The sequence below is a fragment of the Malaya genurostris genome, chromosome 3 (genome assembly GCF_030247185.1).
Source record: "Malaya genurostris strain Urasoe2022 chromosome 3, Malgen_1.1, whole genome shotgun sequence".
Taxonomy (NCBI): domain Eukaryota; kingdom Metazoa; phylum Arthropoda; class Insecta; order Diptera; family Culicidae; genus Malaya; species Malaya genurostris.
In genome coordinates this window covers 293,704,023-293,725,382 of record NC_080572.1, presented here as the reverse complement: position 1 = coordinate 293,725,382, position 21,360 = coordinate 293,704,023, and the positions used below count along the sequence as shown (strand labels likewise).

At 36.5% G+C, this 21,360-nt stretch overlaps 1 protein-coding gene across 2 annotated transcripts in view; it reads right to left on the bottom strand.

Moving 5' to 3' along the window:
• Nucleotides 1-1,209: 1,209 nt before the first annotated feature.
• LOC131436119 (uncharacterized) overlaps nt 1,210-21,360 on the bottom strand; it is a 59,313-nt gene continuing 39,162 nt past the window's right edge. The window contains exons 5-10 of one of the 2 annotated variants that reach the window (XM_058604616.1): nt 3,448-3,596; nt 3,179-3,374; nt 2,348-3,118; nt 2,068-2,294; nt 1,822-2,008; nt 1,210-1,764 (exon numbers count right to left, since the gene is read on the bottom strand). In XM_058604616.1, the coding sequence (XP_058460599.1) occupies nt 1,464-1,764; nt 1,822-2,008; nt 2,068-2,294; nt 2,348-3,118; nt 3,179-3,374; nt 3,448-3,596 (1,831 nt within the window). In that variant the 3' untranslated portion in view covers nt 1,210-1,463. The remainder of the gene's footprint in view (nt 1,765-1,821; nt 2,009-2,067; nt 2,295-2,347; nt 3,119-3,178; nt 3,375-3,447; nt 3,597-21,360) is intronic. The other variant, XM_058604617.1, reaches the window with a different exon arrangement.

Below are 21,360 nucleotides of genomic sequence, written 5' to 3'. Positions count from 1 at the left end.
TGAAAAATAAGAAAGCTAGAGCAAAAAAGTCTGATTTTTCTAGGAACACCCTAAGTTGCTCTATTAAAATAGCTGTAACACTAAAACCGTTAGAGATACTACAATAGTGTTTTCGGCGAAGTTGCTTGATATAAGTTTTCCTACAATTTTGCCGAAGGGTGCAGTCCTCTATCTCAACACATACGGAAAATAATTTTTGCATCAGCCTAATAATTAGAACCACCCTAATACCATATGCTTCAAAATATGGCTTATCTTTCACTGATCATTTGTTCCGAAGACATCATAGCTCTAAAGTTTAAGGCTAAGCCACAAATGTTTTTGTCCCCCTAAATTGTGGATCCGGACCACTGTGCAGTGGATTAAGCACGTTTTTTAAATTGGCGGCACGTCGAAATTATCGGCGGCTGCGGCGTGGCGCGGCGGCGCACAGGTCTAGTTACAGCCATGTACAAACTGAAGCTGTCATTCGCTGCTGGCCCCGACGGTATTCCATCATCTGTGCAAAAGCGTTGTGCGAATTCTCTGAGTTATCCGTTAGCTAGGCTTTTTAACATGTCTACTCTACATGCTCACTGGATCGTCAGGATTGAGGTTGTACGTTCTGCGTTTGCTACCGTGGCGAGACCCTATTAATTTACCGTTACACGAAGATTGGTGCCGCCTCTTGAATATCGAGCCAACTTTCGCTGCTAAACTACTTTTGGGGGACATCGATAGCCCCACTTAACTTATGGAACTCAATATCTAAGCACCTGAAAGAACACTTTGCCAGCGGAGCATTCTGTTCCTAGATCGGTGATCTGCATGCGGTTCAAGAAATTTTTCCTTCTTTTTGATTTTAATGTGTCACCTGTTGTGTTTCACCAACGACTGCTTAACCGATTCCAATTTTTAGGTCATTAATTTTTTCATTAAGACAAAATATGTCATATGATACTTTTTTTATACAAATAAACAATTTTTTTTCTACGTTACGATCGAAATTCAAACCACCGCCACGCGGGGACAAAATCCAACCAATCCTCTTCAGCGTTTGTATTTTTTCCCAGCACCATCAAAGCAGCAGTCTTAGGAATGCCAGCCATTCGAAGCATGACTTTTATTATCCTGATACGACATGGAAGCGAATTGAGAAATTGTTGTTCCACTCTCACACTGCCACACCCCGGTAAATCAGCATTGACCGGATCGCAAGAATCGCCAGTAACAGTAATTGCTTGTTTATTTCTTCGATTTATTTTACTCAATACCCAAAAAGTTTCCACTGCAGTGGTGTAAATGTAGGACCATATACAAATATGTATTATTTTAGAATAAGATGTCAGATCTACTGCTGCTTAGTGAGAATGGCGCCACGTACTACACAAATCCATTCGCTATTTAAGATACAATGATAGGAATTATACTACCGCAAAAAAATTGGCAGTGCTTAACACTAGTGTCTATTCCGAAAATCGTCGTCACTCATGCCGGAAACGTTTCAGTTCGTGCATTAAATTCTGCAGTAGCGGAGCAGTTGACAGTTCGGTTGACTGCAGGACGGTATTCGGCGCAGTGACACGAGCGATGGTACTGTGGGGCGTCAAAGGGGTATGGAAGGGTCCGGCACTCATCGGTCTGACTAGCGGAGAGTGCGTTCCACTGCTCCAAGCTCCACGTTCCGGTGACGGGGGACGTGATCCCTCCAGTCTACCACGGACTACCTGCCCGGCTGCTGTTACGGGCCGAACGGTGGCCGAGCAGGCACGGGATGTCGTTTGCCTGTGGGTTGTGGGTTGTTGAAGAGTGAAACAATTCTCGACTACAGCAAGAGTTTACCTTACAACGGCTGCCGACTTTCCACGGTGCTCTCCGATTGATCGTATCACACCCGGTAACGTGATGGACGAGTTCTTGTTGGTGTCATCCTTGTCCACCGGTTCGCTGTAGAGTTGTATCGCTCCCTCCAATAGACCTTCGAATCGGTTTCGGGTGATTATGGGATCACGTAGAGGACTCGTCATTTCTATGGTACGATCTTGGTTGAACTACTACAATGCATAGAATATGCTCACAGAAACGTACCTTCCATCTCGCGCTTATGTATTTGCCATACAACTGGTCCAACGACTCCCGGATCAGCTCCATCACTTTGACTTCGCGACAACTGAAGTTCGGTGTCCGTATTGTACTGACTAGTGGAAGCAGTACCCGGAGCCGTAGACTTACCACCGTCTCCCGTTTCCGATTGATCGAGATGTGTCATCGTCATCGGTTCCAACACTCGGCTCAGTGGTTCGGGTACAAAACATCTGTCGGAGAAGAAGTGTTTAGAAAACCCCTTCCAAGAATTGCTCCAACTTACCTTGGAAAACTCTTCACCGAAGCCATACTAAGGTATGACCCAATGCTGCCAGTATCGACAGAGGTGCGACCAGATTGTTCCAAATATTTAATTTTACCCTTGTTGATGGCTTCGACTGAACCTTGATGATCCATCGTGAATCCCGCGTTGTAGTGTCCGGTTTTCTTCTTCAAATAGTGCCTCATAATGACATCGGCATTGAAAGTTTCGTTGTGTTCGAATGGTGGCGTCAACTTCACCGGTCGGGTGTCGTAGGACTGTTCGCTGGATCCACTGGCACTGTTGCCGGTGCTTGTCGTTACGGGACTTGCCAGTGCTTGTGAACCGGTTCCATCTATTGAACCGACACGGTTTTCTCCCAGATACTTTCTGCGACGCTTGTGCGGATGCGGATCTTTCTTTGGCTTCTGTACCGAGGCATACACGTTCTCGGTCGATACGAGGGTTCCGAATTGTTTCTGCAATTTGTTCGTTAAGGTAACTGCCCGTTCATCCAGCAGTTCCTGGGTGTGATGTTTCAGTTTTCGCTTCGGATAGTAGACGGAAGAGTCGGAAGAGTAACTCGACGACGAGCTTGGCCTCGACATTGGCGGCAGTGGGAAGTGAATGGTTGGCGATGGTTTGTAAGCTGGAATCGATCCGACAACACTCACCGCTGATGCATTCCGGGTGAAGGGAGAATTCTGGCTACTTCCACTGTCCGATTTGATCGTATTAAGATCATCACCCGCACCGCCACCAGACATCACCAGAGCCTGTGTTAATTCCAGTCTGAGAATAAAAATGTAGATTTCAAAATAATGCAAAATTTTATAATCTACCCATCATTACTTTTTCAATTCTGTGATGTGTTTTCGTTTGTCACGAGCTACCAGAAATATGACAATCAACAACACCAGAAACAACGCGGCCGCCATGCAGGACACCACGAATAGCGTCGGGTTCTGTCCGATAAGAGCAATCACATTCGAATTCCCGTTGTACGTCGATGGGATCAACGGTGTCGCTTGCGGTTCCTTCAGGTAGGCTATCAAAAACAAAAACAAAAAAAAACGTAACCATTTCAAATTTGATATTCAACGTGCTGCCGAGATACGTACGATCTGCCTTCAGGAAAACCAACGCTTCCATAACGCGTTCCACTTCCTCCTGCGTCATCAGTTTCATGTCTTCGGCAGCAGTCGTCGCCAGCACCGGTTGACCTCCGACAAAGACCGAGTAGATGATTTCCGTTTGGTTCAACAGTTGACTGCAACGGGCCAAAGAAAAATAAAATATTTTTTAGAATATTCAAATTTAACAGTTTCAGAATACCAATTCTCATTATAAATTGATTTTTCAATTATGTAGCGTCTGAGGATTGTAGTTTTATTTTGACTTGAATACGTCTTACTTTTCTATGGAACGATTTCCCACGCTCCTTTGGAAGAATGGGTAGAACTTAATCGTGAATATCTCAAGTTGTACTGAACGCTACAACATAATTCTTTCTCCATCCATCAGAAATATGATCAGCACTTTATGATTGAATTTTCAACTGTGTGAAAAACGTCAAAAATTAAGTTTTCTCCAACGTTCGGAAACAATGATGAAAGCTCATTGCAAGCCAGTTTTTCTCGCACTCCGACGACGGTTTTAAGGTAGTCTTCTGTGTGGTGCAAAGCCTCATTTGAATTGGATTCTGGCGCTGAATTCTAATACTAAATTTTGGGACTGGAATCAGAACCTGAGTTTTGAACATATTTAACAGTTTAAAATTTAAGGAGTGTATCGAAAATAAGCTATCCACAAATTTTTCTTTCAAATTATGATAAAAAACGATATTTTATTCAAACCAAAAATTATTCCTTTATTGTACGAGGTTAACCTTGAGCATAATGAAAACCGGATGAAATTTAAGTTCACGAATTTTCGAACTTTCGATCTTCATCAAATTCCGGACAAGTGTTGAATCGCATTTTTGGACGCTTGAGCCCAAATTTTATTGAACTTCTGCATGTTCCCAGTCTTCTTAAAAACCCTCTTCACCAGGGCCGGTAAAAGAGGTGGGTATGGTGGGTAGTACTACCCACCCGAAAATTCCACAGGTGGGTAATTACCCACATGAAAATTCTAACGAAAAATAATAGTAATATTAATATCATTTATAAGAATAAAAATAGTTTTATTGTAACAGAGAATAATAAATAAAATCAGAATTATAAAATGCTAGTACTACAAGGTACAAGTACAAAAAGGTGAAGCGTGACAATGGTCATTTGAGCAAGCAGAGATCTTTATGTGACTTTTACCTTTTACCTTTTACCTTCAACCAAAGGGGTCTGGTATGCCGGAAAGTACCGAAAAAGGTCTTTTACCATTTACTATACGAACCGGTAAAAGAAAAGTTACCAGAAGTTGTCAGTTTCTACTTGCGACAGCATTCTTATACACATTGAGTTCTTCACTGTATGGATATTTTTCTCAATCTCTATACAGCTAGTTGAACATCAGAATGAAAGGTTTGTTCGAACTGTTGCTTATGCCCCCAGAAACACAGCGTGCTGGCTGTTTAGCCTAGGTTGTAAGCAGTATTCAGTAGCACTGCACTCACCGCAACCTGATGGAAACCCATCATGCTATTTTTACTTTTTCACTATTAGAGATAGCGAAGAATTAATTGTGTACGAGAATGCAGCCGCAAGTAGAAAGTAACAACTTCTGATAACTATTCTTTTGTCGGTTCGGATAGTAAGTGGTAAAAGACCTTTATCGGTACTTTCCGGCATACCAGAGACTCGAGTGATTTGCATTGATGAGATGCTTAAGTTCAACTCCTCTTGCGAAAGTTAAGTTAGTAAAAGATTTCAGGTTGCAAAAATCAACCTTGTCACATCTCGCCTTTCCATTCTTTTTTGTACACATAAATGAAATCACTCAGAATCTTTTGACGTCTTTGTTTTCTATAACGGGGTACAAATTCAAAACATAGAAGTAAAACCATATAGACAGTGGTCTCCCTGTTTTTCAAACCATTGTCATTCCTCTAATTAATATGACAGTTTCGTTTTTTACGATTCCATACTTCAAACGCATTAATAACTCCTAACGCATTAATAACTAAAAACTTTTGTTGGTACTTCCGTTTCAAGATAGTCGACGTTAATTATACCTCGAGCATCTAAAAACTGACGCCATACTTGTTGCAGCTACCTGTTTCGTTTTCCCCGTCTAAATGTTGAAACAACTCCGGAGAAAAAAGATAGATCCATGTTTCGTCCACTGTTTCATACCAACGCAAGAAATCCTTTTTATTGCAACTAAACAGTGCCGACCAGCGCTTTGGATTGTTGATGCGTTGTTGCTTTTGATAGATTGTGAGCGAACGAGGCCCCTATTTGGAAAAGATTTTTTTTTCATGCCCAGATTTTCGCATACGATCTTAAAAGCACTTCCAGTTCAGTCGGACTTTGATTTTGTGTTCATCCATAACGATTATCAAAACTTTTTTCCGGATAACTTCTTAATATGTTAATGTTAAAATCAGAAAAACAAAATATCGAAAACGTTTCAAGCTTCGAATTTACGCGTCTCATGCAAAGTTATATCGAAACAAAATATTATTCAAAAATCGACTAAATAATACTTCAAAATAGTGGGTCGTTCTCCCACCTGGGCTTAACATGTTTCACCGGCTCTGCTCTTCACGATTGCATAGTAACGTTCGATGGATCGAAGCTGAGGGCAATTTGGTGGATTAATATTTTTATATATGCTGTCATCTTGTGTCATGCAAGCTCGGATGAAATTTCATGTTATGTCGTTTCGCCATGAGAAATTGACAACTACCCCTGGATAAATTTTGAGTACGACTTACAAACGATCAGGTCGCAGTTTTCATTTGCTTTTCGGTAGTCGTAGCGAGAAGTTCAAGTTTCAGATTTTAGTTCCGCGATATTGGATTAGAATTCAAAGCCTGCGTGCTGAAACTGGATTCTGGAACTATATCCCAGAACTGATTTCAGTTTCGAAATTCTAGAATTGAAACTGAATTCTGAGTCCGTTATTGGTTCTACATTTTGTTCTTGAACTCAGGCCCAGTTTATTATTCCAGACTTTTTCTATTCGGTTCTTTTTAGAACCATAATAATACTCTCAAAGAATAATGCGAAATTTTGCTTTACTGTACTCTATACAACCCGTTTTTGGTAGTCATGGCGGAAAATTGTCTTCAAGTTTCAGAGCTTAGTTCCGGAATATGGGTTTAGAATTCAGAGCCTGCGTGCTGAACTGGATTCTGAAAAATGATTCCGGAACTGATTTCAGTTTCGAAATTGTAGTTCTAGAACTAAAATCCAACTTAATTCTGAGGCTGTTCTAAGTTCTGAATTTAGTTCTTGAACTCAGATCCAGGAATTCGAACCCAATTCGTCACTCTCCATCATGAATGGTTTCATGAAAGGTTCTTTTCAGAGCCACCATTATTTTGTCATAAAGAAGAACAATACAGGTTATTCCATAATATTTATTTGCGTTTCAGAATGTTTAATGTAACTAATCTGTACTTTAGTCTAGGCGCATCGTTCAAATTCTAGTAGTGAAAAAGGGGAAAGTTGCACAATTTACACAATCGATCAGCTACCAATTCGAATTCGGAAGTATAAAGAAAGCGTGTCAGTTTTATTCGTATTCACGACATCCAGTTATGTCTCTGACATTACACACCCATACTTACTCTGTGACGGATATCAAATAAGTTTCCATCGGTCCGACTTGTGACTTCCAATTCGATTCCAAAGAAGCTGAAACAATCGATTCCAGGCGGAATCAGTAAGTGCATTTGGAACTCACAATGAATTTCGACTCAAATTCCGGACAATTCAACTGAGCAGCAATGTTTTCAAACACAACGCTCCCATGAAATCAAATCAGACAAGCTTTTCAATAGTGCACTATTGGAATACTTCAACGTTGTTGCAATACATGTTATGGTTGAAAAATTTCGAATTCATTGGTAGTTAGAGTATATAAATCCTTCTACAGACCACATAGCTAAGAGCCTTTGAAATTTTTACTGAATATCTAACGCACACACATGTCATGAGTTTTCCTCTTTGATACCAAAAATTTCAGTGATTATGTCATACAACTGAAAATGTTATTCTGTTTCAAACAGATTTCGCAGCCGATTCTTAGGCGTTCAGAATGATTGCACGGAGAGTATGTACTACGGTTCTACTGACACTAAGCATCCTTCCAGATCGAGGCTCGAACATACGACTTGTAAGACCAGCGCTATGGTTATATTGGACATTTATGAAAAAACACCCATAAAATCAAAATGTAATCATCACCTTATTATTGTCACCCCGGAACCAAAAGTTCCAATCGAATGGAATTCTAGAACTTTGTTTTGATTCATAAAAACGAATCTAAAAGTTTGTGAAAATCCGCGAAAAGTGAGTGCACAATAAAAGTCGGTTAAAAGTTATAATCACAATTGTTGTAAAACCATTTAATATGTATCCAAAACAGCGATAAGTTCAAAAATTTGGCAATAATAATATCGCACCTGTTTAAAATCATATCAATATGTAACTTCTTGAAAATATGAGTTGTATCTATCCGAAACTGTGACGAATTCAAGAATAAGTTCCGTAGTGATAATATCACAACTGTTTTAAAAACATTTCGTCTATCCGAAGCCGTGATGGATTCAAATAATAAAACCGTAGTGTTAATATCACAACTTCTTAACGAATGATCTTTATATCCGAAGTCCTGATGAATTCAACACAATAAAAAGAAAAACTAGGACAATATCACAATTTTCTTAATTAGAATCCGTTAATCCGAAGCTCGATCACTGACTGTCACAATTCTTTGCTCGAAACTCAATGAACAGATCCGAGCAAGTTACGAAAAGTAAGTATTGCAAAAACTATTCCAAAATTTCACAAACAGCGCATTCTGCGGTCCGCTGGCCGTACACTTTGAAATCCCGGTTAGAAGTGGAGGCTCTATACGTTGGAAGCCCAAGTTATATAGGCGCGTAGCACTACTTGCTGGGGTGATTTCACTGGTCAACTATTGTCTATTATTGGAAGATTTAATCGTTACAATTTGTTTCACTAGAATTTATTACCAATTTATTCCATTAAAAATACCTGATTTACATAATAGAATTGTGACGAGGCGCTAAATTGCTAAATTGTCTCTAGTGAGGTGATATTCAATGTGTGTATTTTGTCGTCCACTAGGCGTTAAAATGACTCTGCTTCAGAATGTTGTTGACCGATTTCATTTTATACATAAAAATGTGTTTGGCAAGCACAAAAAAAATGAAATTGATGTTGCTAATTGTGACAGTATACAGTAAGGTCTCTTTTAACGCGGTTTTTGTCGTGAATACGACTTACTTTACTATGGGGCGCATATTAAAAATTTACCCTCTGAGAGAGTGATAAGTTTTTGATCGTGAATATCTCTTGTAGTATCTAACGAATCAATATAATTTTTGCTACATGTCGTCGGAAATATGATCACAATTTTATGATAAAATTTTCAGTCGTGTGACACAATCTCAAATAATTCAAAATTAAACTTTTCTGAAATGTTTGGTATAAACAAGTATCGAAGAGGATAATTTACAAGGCCCGTTTGCCTTTCTCGTATTTTGAAAGCTCATAGCTCAGTGATCTGCGAAAGGATTTATATAATCTAACTACCAATAAAATCGGAATTTTCCAACTTAAACGTCTATAGCTATTGAAAAACCTGTCTCATTTTACCCATGTCAACACCAGCCAATCAGACGCCTTCTGAGGAAGTGAACAAAATTTCGGCTGCTGTACAACAAATCGTTCGAGAAAAATGTTCCGAACAGTGTTTAATATCGTAGTTAGTTCCATAATATGATCCTTCTGAAAGGCAGGAATGAATCCCGTACAGCATCCTGATAGTTTCTTTCAAAGAAATCAAAATTAAAATTCTATATGCTGCTATTTTTATAGCAGTTAGGCCCGCCCATTAGTGAAAAAGCCACAAACGAAATCACGTAAAAACAAACCTCTTAACAAAAATTGGATCAGTTTGGATTCTATCGCCACTGCGAGCAGATGTATTTTGTGTCGTTTGCAAAGCTAGTTTCGCTTCCGACAAGAGCGATTACGTCACAGCTGCCAGTCATTTGCATTGGTGAAAAAAAAAACGGTGGAGAGCATCACACAAAATTAACCATTCTAATGGCTCTAAAAGTTTTCTATAAAACTATTAGGATTTCTTGCTCGCAAATCGAAGGTAAATATCCTCAGTTTAGTGCAAATCTAGAACTGTTTGATTTGATTTGTGCATTTTTCGCTGTGTGAAATTCACAGCAATCGAGATCAAGTGAAGCCTTCTTTGTTTTTGCTAAAAATGTGAAAAAGGGGAATGCTTGCATAATTCATACAATTGATCAACTAATTGATATTCGGAAGTGTTAAGGAACATGTCAGTTGTTTTCGTATTCACGACATCCAGTTATGTCTCTGACATTACCCACCCGCTTTTTTTTCTTTATTTTGGTGGTTTTTTTTTTACGCGGATTTCCGAAGTTATGCGTTTTTTTACGTGGATTTTTTGACCGCGGTACGTATCTCCCGCGTAAAAAGAGACCTACAGTGTTTAGATTACATCATGTTAAACGTTAAATTTGCCATCAAAATTTAAATTTTGCAACGTGGCCGAATATTTTCTAACGAATAAATTCGAATCCAGTGTATTTCGTAGAATAAATTAAATCGTTCGACTTCCGAGATTGATCTTCAGAACGCAATTTCCTGTTGATTTCAAAGCATTTACTTTGATGTTTCAACAGAGGTAAATTTTTGCGGCACTTTTTCCTTTATTCATCAATTTTGTCGCATAGCTTTTACTCGCGATCTTTCCGATCTCGTATCTCGATAGGTAAACTGACCTCCGGCAGAATGGACAATCTAAACCAATTGCTATAAATTTCAGTCATCAGTTCCATATGATTACTAAAACGATGACAATGAAAATTTGAGAAAAATAAGCTTTGAAATGCCGAAACTTGTCGTGGAAATGTCGATACCTTACCTGCAAATAGAAATAGTAATTACAGCTAATGTTTTATATGGGCAGTTTTAGTAGAATATTTCTTAGATAATTGATGGTTCGGGGATTTTACCCGATCTGAACAAAACCGAGTAAACTATCGCCGAGAGATCTGATTCGATGTAACAAAGATGTACACTCAATTTTCTCGGAGATGGCTGAACCGATGTTTACGAACCTAGATACAAATGAAAGGTCTTTTGGTCCCATAGGTTTCTATACAATTGCACTCGGAACGGGGTTAACGGAGTAAAATGTGCAAAAATATGAAGAAAAGATTCACTCGATTTTCTCAGAGTGATTTTCGCTCAAACGATTTTCTTTAACTTAGATTAAAATTAAAGGCCGTTAAATACCATTTGCTCAATAATCGTGCACCAGTAAATTCAGTAATAGTGTAATTTAATTGATCCTTTGATAATTATGGTTGTCGCGTTCTGGCAAAATGCCATGGAAACAGTACAAGTTAGAAAAGAAGTGAACATATGTAAACATTCAGCCCAAAATGACTTGCTGCTTCCATTGACTTTAATGCTTCGTGGGATAAGACAAACACAAACTGAATAAATCCCAAGCAATAATTCGAAGTAATTCTTATTTTCTTATTTTAGGAAGCAAAATTGCTCGATACCGTTCAAATAACTTGATATTTTTCCAAACATAAACAAACATTGCCATGGTTACGGCGCATGTAGCGATCAGACGGTTGTTGTTTTGCTTGAAATTATGATTAGGCTGAAACTGACAATGACCCGAGTTCATCGAGAGGTCCTGTTCAACTGATGCATGAGAAATTGCCGACCACTTTATCTTGTGTTTATTTTATTATTTGATACTCGAGCATGATTCACAGCACAAAAGTAGCTTTGAAACGAGTCTAAGCTTGTTAAAATCGGTTGAGACAAATCTCAATTTCTAATCTTCCAGCAGTTTAATTTTCCTTGTGAAATATTAAGATGTTAAGCTAAGAGAATTGTGATGTTATTGTACCATATTATAGTTTTAGAATAAGCAAAGCATTCATCCTCCGTATCTTCATACTTCACAGCAGCGCTTACGAGAAAAAATACATCGACGGAATTCATTATTTTTAATATTTTATCAATAATCTAATCTATCTAATTTTAAATTGAATTCCGTATAATTTTTAGATATAATCTCTTGAATCAATAAGCTGACATGGAATTTCGGAGCTTTTGATCCGAAATTGCATAATATTTAGGCTCACTGATTAAAGTTGAATCGATACCGGCAAACGGCCAACATAAGCTTAGGCGAATAGTGACTAACATCTTGATTTGCGTGTTTAAAGCTAAAACAAAAATTTTGTGTATGAAATATGATGTGCACGAAATATGGTGGATTTTTAATGTGGAACACATTTTTGTTTTCTATATAGGGGTGCAAATTAGACACTCAAGAAAAATACACGTAGAAATGTGGTCAGGTTTTGAACAATTACAGCTCAGTCGATTTCGTATCAATTATTAATATCATGTCACCATTTGATTGGAAATATTTCTACGTATTGATTTGAATGTTCATAGCCATGTATTTTTTATTGTATATCATTGAAATGTTGCTAGCAGTGTCCTATTTTGTCTGCTAAACATCTACGGCATATCGGATTTCCCGACCATAGACGACGCTTTTGAAGGAGTAAGCGATATATCAAAGGGAAAGCATCGCTCTGATTGGTCAATCGATGCAAAAGCGAAGCTGTTGGAAGCACGTGAATCTATAAAAAGAAGCGAAGTTATAGCTAACGTTTCAGTGCTACGCGTAGCTTGCTAGAGGTAGGTTGTTGCTAGACAGCAAGACAAAAAGTGCCATCAAACAATTTGAAGCTTTAATTGGTATGCTTGGTATTCCATGTTATACCGTTTCGCCTGAGAAATTGACAACTACCGCAGGGTACATTTGGAGTGCATAAGATTAACTTCCAATTTATATAAGATGAACTCGATTGATAATGAGAAAAAGTTTATCGCTTCAACCGAAATCGTAGAATGGTAGTAATGGTAAAGAAACGCTATAAAAATAACTGCTTGCATACATAACTTCAACACAAGCTTGGCGAAAAGAAGCTTAAATCATGAGGGTAGTTCGGTTATTCTAACTTAAGAGTATTCGAAATGATTTCCATCCAAAGATCATTTTTGAGCTGTGAGAAGTTCACCGGGACTGCTACAGGTACAGAAAAAAAGGAACAAGTACAGATGCTAAGTTCAGGAAAAATAAAGTAGGTACAGGAACAAGTGCAGAAAGTACAAAACCAAGTACAGAAATGAGGGAAACAAGTATAGGAAGTACTGGCACAATTGAGTGCAGGAAAAGGTATAGAATGTACAGATGTTACAGATATAAGTACAGAAGTTACAGGACCAAATACAGCAAATACTGGAGCAGGTACAGAAAGTACAGGAACAAATTCTGAAACAAGCACAGAAAGTACAGGAACAAACACACAAATTACAGAAACAAGCACACAAATTAAAAAATAAAGTGCAGTTAATCGCAAATATTGTCGAGACAACAATTTTGAATGGCAAATTAGAAGAAGAAAAGGTTTCGCATTCCAATGATACTTACTGCTATGTCATTTCAATTTGAACGTCATTTTCTCATCCGTTTAACTTTCCTGTTACCGTCAATAATCGTTATGAGTCTGTAGTGTGAATTTAGAGTTTTTTTCAGATGGTAAATTGTACGCTGCCTGTTTGCGTTTCGGCAAACCATCGGTTTTATATATTTTGTACTGTTGTCCGCGATATAGAAAGGTTGGGGCCACTATCATATAGCAGTATAATGATATTTTGCCTCAATAATCATTAAAATTGATTGAGTAGTTTTGATTTTCTACATCTAATCTAATATTATTGCGCTACGAAGTGTGCAGGGGTCCGCTAGTTTTTTATATATCTTAACATACCGAATTTTCATTTAAAAAATTAGAACGTATATCAATAAGGAATATTTTATTGTCGTTCAAAATCAATAGTTTTGCTTAAGTTAAAATAACTAATCGTAATATCTAAATCAACTAAAACCGATTTGTTTTTCAACTCACATAACTGTTAAATCTTTATTGAAATTGAAAGGTGTGTGTCTTGACTAACTGACAGCATCTTTTTTTCAACCAAAAATTTTGTTATTTCAACCATAGTTTCTGTTGATTGAAGAACAAAAATGGCAGTTTAGAAAAAAACTACAAGGATCAGCCCCATGGGGTTGTTCGAGCCGTTGATGTGGAACAAGGCAACCAAAATTTCTAATGATTGACATTTTCAATTAATCGTCACACTTTTGAATCCGCAAATGCACAAGAGTCTGCTTAGATTGATCCTTATTAGGAATCAACACCGAACACGCGAACCCAGAATATAGACTCTTATTTATCGTGATTTGTATTTGTTTCGTAGCCGACGAAATTACATCAATAGCCCAAATGTATACAATTAAATGTTTGTACATGCTTGCGATACGGATATCGATATTTAAGCTTCTCTTCACCAAGCTTGTGTTCAAGTTTTGTATGCAAGCAGTTATTTTTATAGCGTTTCTCTACCATTACTACCATTTTGCGATTTCGGTTGAAGCGATAAAATATTTCTCATTATCAATCGAGTTCATCTTATATAAATTAGGAATTAGTCTTATGCACTCAAAATTTACCCTGGGGTAGTTGTCAATTTCTCAGGCGAAACGACATAACATGGGATTTCATCCAATCTTGCATGACACAAGATCAGAGCATACCAATAAAAGCTTCAAATCGTTTATGGCACTTTTTATCTTGCTGTGTAGCAACAACCTACCTCTAGCAAGCTACGCATAAGACTGAAACGTTAGCTATAATTTCGCTTCTATTTGTAGATTCGCGTGCTTCCAACAGCTTTGCTTTTGCTTCGATTGACCAATCAGAGCGCTGCTTTCCCTTTGATATATCGCTTTATTCTTCAAAACCGTCGACTATGACAGGGAAATTCGGTATGCCGGAGATTTTTTGCAGCCAAAATAGGACACTGCTAGCTATTAATCAACAATTCAATGATATAAAATTGAAAATACATGGCTATGAACATTCAAATCAATACGTAGAAATATTTCCAATCAAATGGTGACAAAATATTAATAATTGATAGAAAATTGACTGAGCTGTAATTGTTCAAAACCTGACCACATTTCTACGTGTATTTTTCTTGAGTTTCTAGTTTGCACCGCTATATAGAAAACAAAAATGTGTTCCACATTAAAACAACAATCGATTAGTTGAACCAAATTTTAACCAATCAAATTCAGAAAAAACTAATATTTTGGTTGTTTCACGATCGCTAGGGGATCCGTGCGGAATTCTGGATCCGAATTCGAAAACTGAATTCTAAGCCGAATTTCTGTAACTAAAACTCAACTACAGACCTGAACCTAGGTCTAGAGTTCTGTGCGACACAAAATTTACAATTTACATCCAGAATTCAGTTCCAGAATCTAGCATCAAAAATAAGTTTAAGAATCTAGTTCTGAAATTCAGATTCGATTTTCAATTCTAAAATACGGATTCAGAATTCAGTTCCCGAGTTCATTTTCTAAATCCAGATCCAGAAATCGATTCTAGCTCTCGGCTCCAAAATTGGGTTCCATCAGAATTCATATTCTTCCAACTGAACCATCGATTATATTCGTATTCACGTCATTCGGTTATTACCCAACTGTTTTTTATTTGCTCGCCGAACCAGTCTAGTGTTTCATACTTTATAGAGAAAAATGAAAGCCTGCCGACATTTTTTCGGATTTACAGATATTTGCATCTCTGTGCAGAAGTGACTAATGAGCTAATTTGACAGATGGCAAGCGAGAAAGTCAGAGAAACAGCTCGCACATTTGAAGACAGTTAATCGTTTACGTACATTGATGCAAATAGGTACACCAATGTTATTATTGGTCGAAAACTAAAAGTTTAACTACACTTAACCCAAACAATTTCTTTCGCAAAATAAAAGTATTTCTGTCGAAAAAATAATTTCACTTTTTGTGTTTGCTAAACACTTTTTTATATAATGAGATAAATTCGGTCAACAACATTCTCAAACTATTGCCACATAGAACAGACATTCAAACTAGTACAAACTTTTTTCAAAAATTCTGTGTAAAGCATACAAGTAAAAATCCGTTAAAAATCATCGTTACGCACGACTTTGCACGCCGAAACTACCACTGCCTAAAAGCTCGAACGCAAGAGCCTATAAGGAATTATTGGGTTCCTCGAAGCGCCTCTACAGGAAAATTGCTTTTTAAAACATCCGTTGAATTTATTACACAAATTGATAGCTCTACTTGGATGTCTGTTCTTTGTGCTATTGCTTCAACAATCCAATGGCAAAGAATGCAACTGAAAACGCTTTCTAAACCAAAATTCCTACGCTTCGAACGGCCCAGAAATTGCGTTCAAGCTTGCACTGAATGAATTTTAACTTGCACGCTTCACATAAATTTTCAAAGCAATATTCTTCTAGCTTGCTCGATTGTTTTCCATGCTGCTTGTAGTAGTAATATTTCTAATGATAAACAAAATTTCTTCCGTGTACAAGAAAAAAAATGTGTGTCACTATTTATTCACTATCGCCCGGTAGTCAACTACCCAAACCCCTTTATATCAAACGTTAAGAAATACTTTTAGTTTGTGGTCCAGGCATTTTATGGAATAAATTGGTAATAAAATCTAATGAAATAATCGTAACTTCCTTTAATCAATGCAATAAAAACACCTTTACATTAATCAGTGCAATTACTGCAACAAATAGTGCGACACCTTTAATACCAAAGCTTTCATTCCATAGAGTCTTCTTTTCTAACCGGGATTTCAAAGCGTACGGCGTGCATTCCCCAGGATGAAATAATCGTAAAATTTTGAAACGGTTTGAGAAATTCAACCTTTCGTGACTTGTTCGGATCTGATAACCGTATTTTAGTTTAGAACGTTGTGATATTGTCATTAGCTTTTACTATTGTTGAATTCATAAGAGCTTCGGATAGGAAATAATTCATTTGTTAAGAAGTTGTGATATTATCACTACGGATTTGTTTTTTGAATCCATCACAGTTTCGGATAGACAAAATGTTTTCAAACAGTTGTGATATTATCACTACGGAAATAATACTTGAATTTATTAAAGTTTCGGATAGATGATACTTTACTCTTTAAAAAGTTGTGATATTATCACTACGGATTATTTTGTTGAATCTATCACAGCTTCGGATAAAAAATGAAATGTTTTCAAACAGTTGTGATATTATCACTACGAAATAGATTTTTGAATTTATCACAGTTTCGGATAGATACAACTTGAATTCCCAATATGTTCACTGATGTTATATTTATTTTTCGAATCATCACAGCTTCGGATACAGAAGGATATGATTTTAAGCAATTGTGATATTATCACTGCATAATTTATTCTTGAATTGATCGCAGTTTTGGATATATATATAACACATGGGCTGAAAAGTCCCGGGCACAACCACGATTTTTTTTATTCAAAATTAACTTTATTCATCAACGTAATCAAGAGCAACACAATCATTCAAGCGCCGCTCTTATATTTCAATACCATTTTTGTAGAACGATTTTTCTTTTACCTCAGTTTCAACGATAATCTATTCACTCGTACGAAATTTCTTACCGGCGAGCATTTTTTCCAACCAAATCTGGCGAATACGGTGAATCTGGAAGCAATGCGATGTAGTTTTGCCATTGTTTTGATTGACTTATGGCACGATGCGTTGTCTTAACAAAAAAATTCTTCGCCATATGCGGTCGTTTCTTTGCAATTTAAGCACTCAAAAGCTCAAATTACGCTATGCAATATTCACTGTTAATTATCAACAAACTTGGCACAAGTACTATTTGTAGTTAAGAGGTGGTAATAAGGGTATTGTTTATTTTTCTTGGCGAGATCAGATATTCATTGCACAAGTGAACAAAGGGTGGAGTAAAGGGCAAGTACCTCTAAAAAGGGGAGTTCTATGTAAAATTTATTCGACGAGAAACGATACTTCTTGACTAATACAGATTCAACTTTCACATCAAAATAGATTATAAGGTTATTCTGAGGGAGAGGGAGTGTAGCAAGTGCCCCAAACATGAGAAGTATAAAGTAAGTTTTATCGGATTTTATGGAAAAATGGTACTTGACCAGTACTGAATATTTCTAGCAACTAAGTGAGGGTCACAAAAAGGAGGGGAATGAGTATTATTAACGAAGAAAGATAACATTGATCTGATTTGACGAAGAAATCATACAATCAATGTACATCGATACGACCTGACCACTGTTTGCACTTTTTTTTTGTCGTGAATACGAATAACTTTACTATGGGGGGCCTTTTCAAATATTTTCCCTCTGAGAGAGTGATAAGTTTTTGATCGTGAATATCTCATGTTATGTCTAATGAATCAACATAATTCTTGCTACAAGCCATCGGAAATATGATCACAATTTTATAATAAAATTTTCAGTTGTGTGACATATTCTCAAATAGCTCAAAATTAAATTATTACCTTTTAGGAACCGAATAGGATACATTTTTATCGATCTGGCATCTAATGATTGATATTTAAAGCTTGACTAGTTTTTGATGAATAAATAATCATAACTTTTTACTGGTAGCTCATATGAAAAAGCTTGGTTGAGCCAAATTGTGTGCAATAACTAGTTCAACAACTCTTCTAAAGACAACTTTTCGATAGAACGTTTCACAAAAAAGTTAGAACAAAAAAAGTGATTTTTTGGGAGCCACCCTACTTTTACTCGGGAAAATTTATGTAACTCGATCAAATGAAGAGCTAGAGAGGTGCTTTTTTCAACAAAGTTGTTCCCAATAAAATTTCCTACAACTTTATTGTACAACAAAATCATTTTTGAGTTGAATTAAGAAAGTTAGATTTCAGTTTTCAATCTAAATGTGGACCACCCTAGTAACTTTTTTTTCAAAAGGAGCGCCATTTGATTACAAACAACTTTTGTGAAGACACCAACTACAAAAAACTAATATTTAATAGTGAAAAAATTTTTGTCACGCTAATTTCCCGTTTCGGACCATAGTGCAATGGACGTTTTTAACGTGAATACGTCCTACTTTGCTATAGGGCGCCTTTTTTAAATCCACCCTATGGAAGAATGGGTAGAACTTAATCGTAAATATCTCGAGTTGTACTAAACACAACAATATAATTCTTTCACCATGCGATCAGAAATATGATCAGCAATTTATGATTAAAATTTTAATAATATGAGATAACCAAGAACAATTCAAAAGTTAAGTTTTCCGAAAATCTTGTACGTTAGACGGAACTGGATGTCGTGTTGATGATTTTCCACCAACAGCAACAAAAACAGACCTTCTGCGTGGTATGAAGCCTTAAAATGCACAGCACGCTTTTCGGATGTCGTGGTGAACAGTCGCCTTTTCAACCAACAACAGATTATAAGTAAACGTATTCAGTTTCTGAATACTGGAATTGGATTCGGGAACTAAGTTCTAAGGGGTTGGATTCTAGAACTGAATTTTGAATTTAATTTTCCTTTTAGAATTTAGTTTAAGAATTCAACTCAGTTCCAGTACAATGGTTTAAATTTGAAACTAAGACTTTGGAACTGATTTTCAATTTTGGATTCTGGAACTAGATTTACAGAGGTTGTTTTTTGACTAGAATTTGGAACTGAATTTAGTTTCTTAATTTATAATTGCAATTGGAATCCAGAATTCTTATTCAGAAATTCGATTTCAGACTTCTGGAAGAAAATTCGTAATATGAGTTTTAGATCGGGATTGTAGAACTAAATTTCAGCTCTGAACTCCGAACCAGCATTTGTCACCTGACTTTTGAAACATAATTTACTCCTGAATTCAGTTCAAGAATTTCATCCCTTATGCAGAATCAAAATTTGTTTCCAGAATTCTGGTTCAGAACTTAGAACCAAAAATTAAATTAAAGTCAGGGCTTGTGTTCTGGAAGTAGATTATGGAACAGAATTCATAACTTAGGTACGGAATTCAGTTGTAGAATCAAATTAGGAGCCTGGATTCTAAAAATTAGCGCAGTTCCAGAATACTAGAACAAAATTGAACTGAATTGTTGATCTACATTCAGAGCCTAAAAATCGCTACTGAATTCGGAGCTAGATTCCGAATTTAGTTCTTAAATTTAGTTAAAAATTTCCCCAAAGAACTATGCGAAGTTCTCCTCCTATGATTATGTAAAACTATGAAAAAAAAAAAACAACGATAACATTGTTTGTTTTACTCTCACTCGTTCTGAGTTATTTTTGTGTCGTCAATAAGTGATACTTTAGTATAGATGTACTGTTTCAATTCGGCAAGCAAAACAGTAAAATTTATAAAAATTCACACAATCAGTCAACTAGAAGAACGAATCATGTCAGTTTTATTGATATTCACGTCCTCTAGTTATTTCTCTAACATTACCTGCCCGCCTTTTTCTATTGTTGCATTTATTGACATCAAATAAATTTCAGAATACAAAAAAAAGCAAAACACGATTGACTTTTATGTTTCACTTTCAAAACGTTTGTACTAGTTTTGACGCAACGAAGCTAATTTATATCGAAATGACTATAAATCCCAAAAAATAACGTTAACCTTTTTATTAGTTATAATTGTTATTTTATCTATGCTTAAGGATAAAAATGAAAGCACTTTTTTTAATTCTGAGAAAATCTGAAAATCGTAAATAAAATCGAATAGATTCTTACTAAACTATCTTGAATTTTGAATAAATTCGAAAAAAATTTAACGCAGGGCTATGCTGGTTCTTCAGTTTTCTTTATAAGGCTCATGAAAAACTGTCCACTTGGCTGCAATATAATCTAATAATGTTTTTCAGAAGGCGTTCATGGAGTTTACAGTTTCAATGTGAGATTGATGATGTAACAAGTATTTACTAAAATAGAAAAATGAAATAATATGTGTTCGTCTTCATGGTGTTTGTTGAAAAATTGACGGGGGCGACTATTTTTGAGTTCACCTCAGGTGCCAGGAATGGTCACTACGATTCTGCTTATCAACTGCAAATACACAAATAGTTTTCGTCAATCATTCAATTCAATACATCTGAGTTCACGATACAAACTAGTTTGTCAATACAATCACAAACAAAAATCTCATACGAACCAATGCCGTTCTGAAATGTATACAATATATAGATACTGAATTGCTTTCATATACCGCTTGAGGCGATTTTTGAAAGGATTTGATTTTCAAAATTAACACAACAAATTTGAGAAAATTGATGAAATCTCTATTGGAGTCGATATAAAGATCAATTTAATTGACCGTTTGAAGATGATTTCATGCAAATTTTGGCCGTGGCTCCGTTTTAACCAATACGCAAGTGGCAATTTTGGCACACTCTCTCCCACATATCGGACGGTATTTCACGAAAAAAGCCACCGGTTCATGATCTACAACAAACAGTGACTTTTTTGGGATGCATTGCACTATGGTCCGAAACGGGAAATTAGCGTGACAAAAATATTTTCACTATTAAATATTAGTTTTTTGTACTCTTCACAAAAGTTGTTTGTAATCAAATGGCGCTTCTTTTGATGAAAAATGTTGCTAGGGTGGTCCTCATTTAGATTGAAATCAGAAATCTAACTTTCTTAATTGAACTAAAAAATGATTTTGATGATGTTGGATCTGAATTCTCAATTTTAATATTAGATTCTGGAACTGAATTCTGAAGCTGAATTCTAAAACTTAATTCTGGATTGCTGAACTGATTACTGTATCTGCGTTGTGGAACTAAATTCGAGACCAGGATTCTGGCTCGGCACTGAATTCTTAACCTGAATCCTAGTAACGTACACTGCCTCTAAATTCTACAGCTGAGTGTT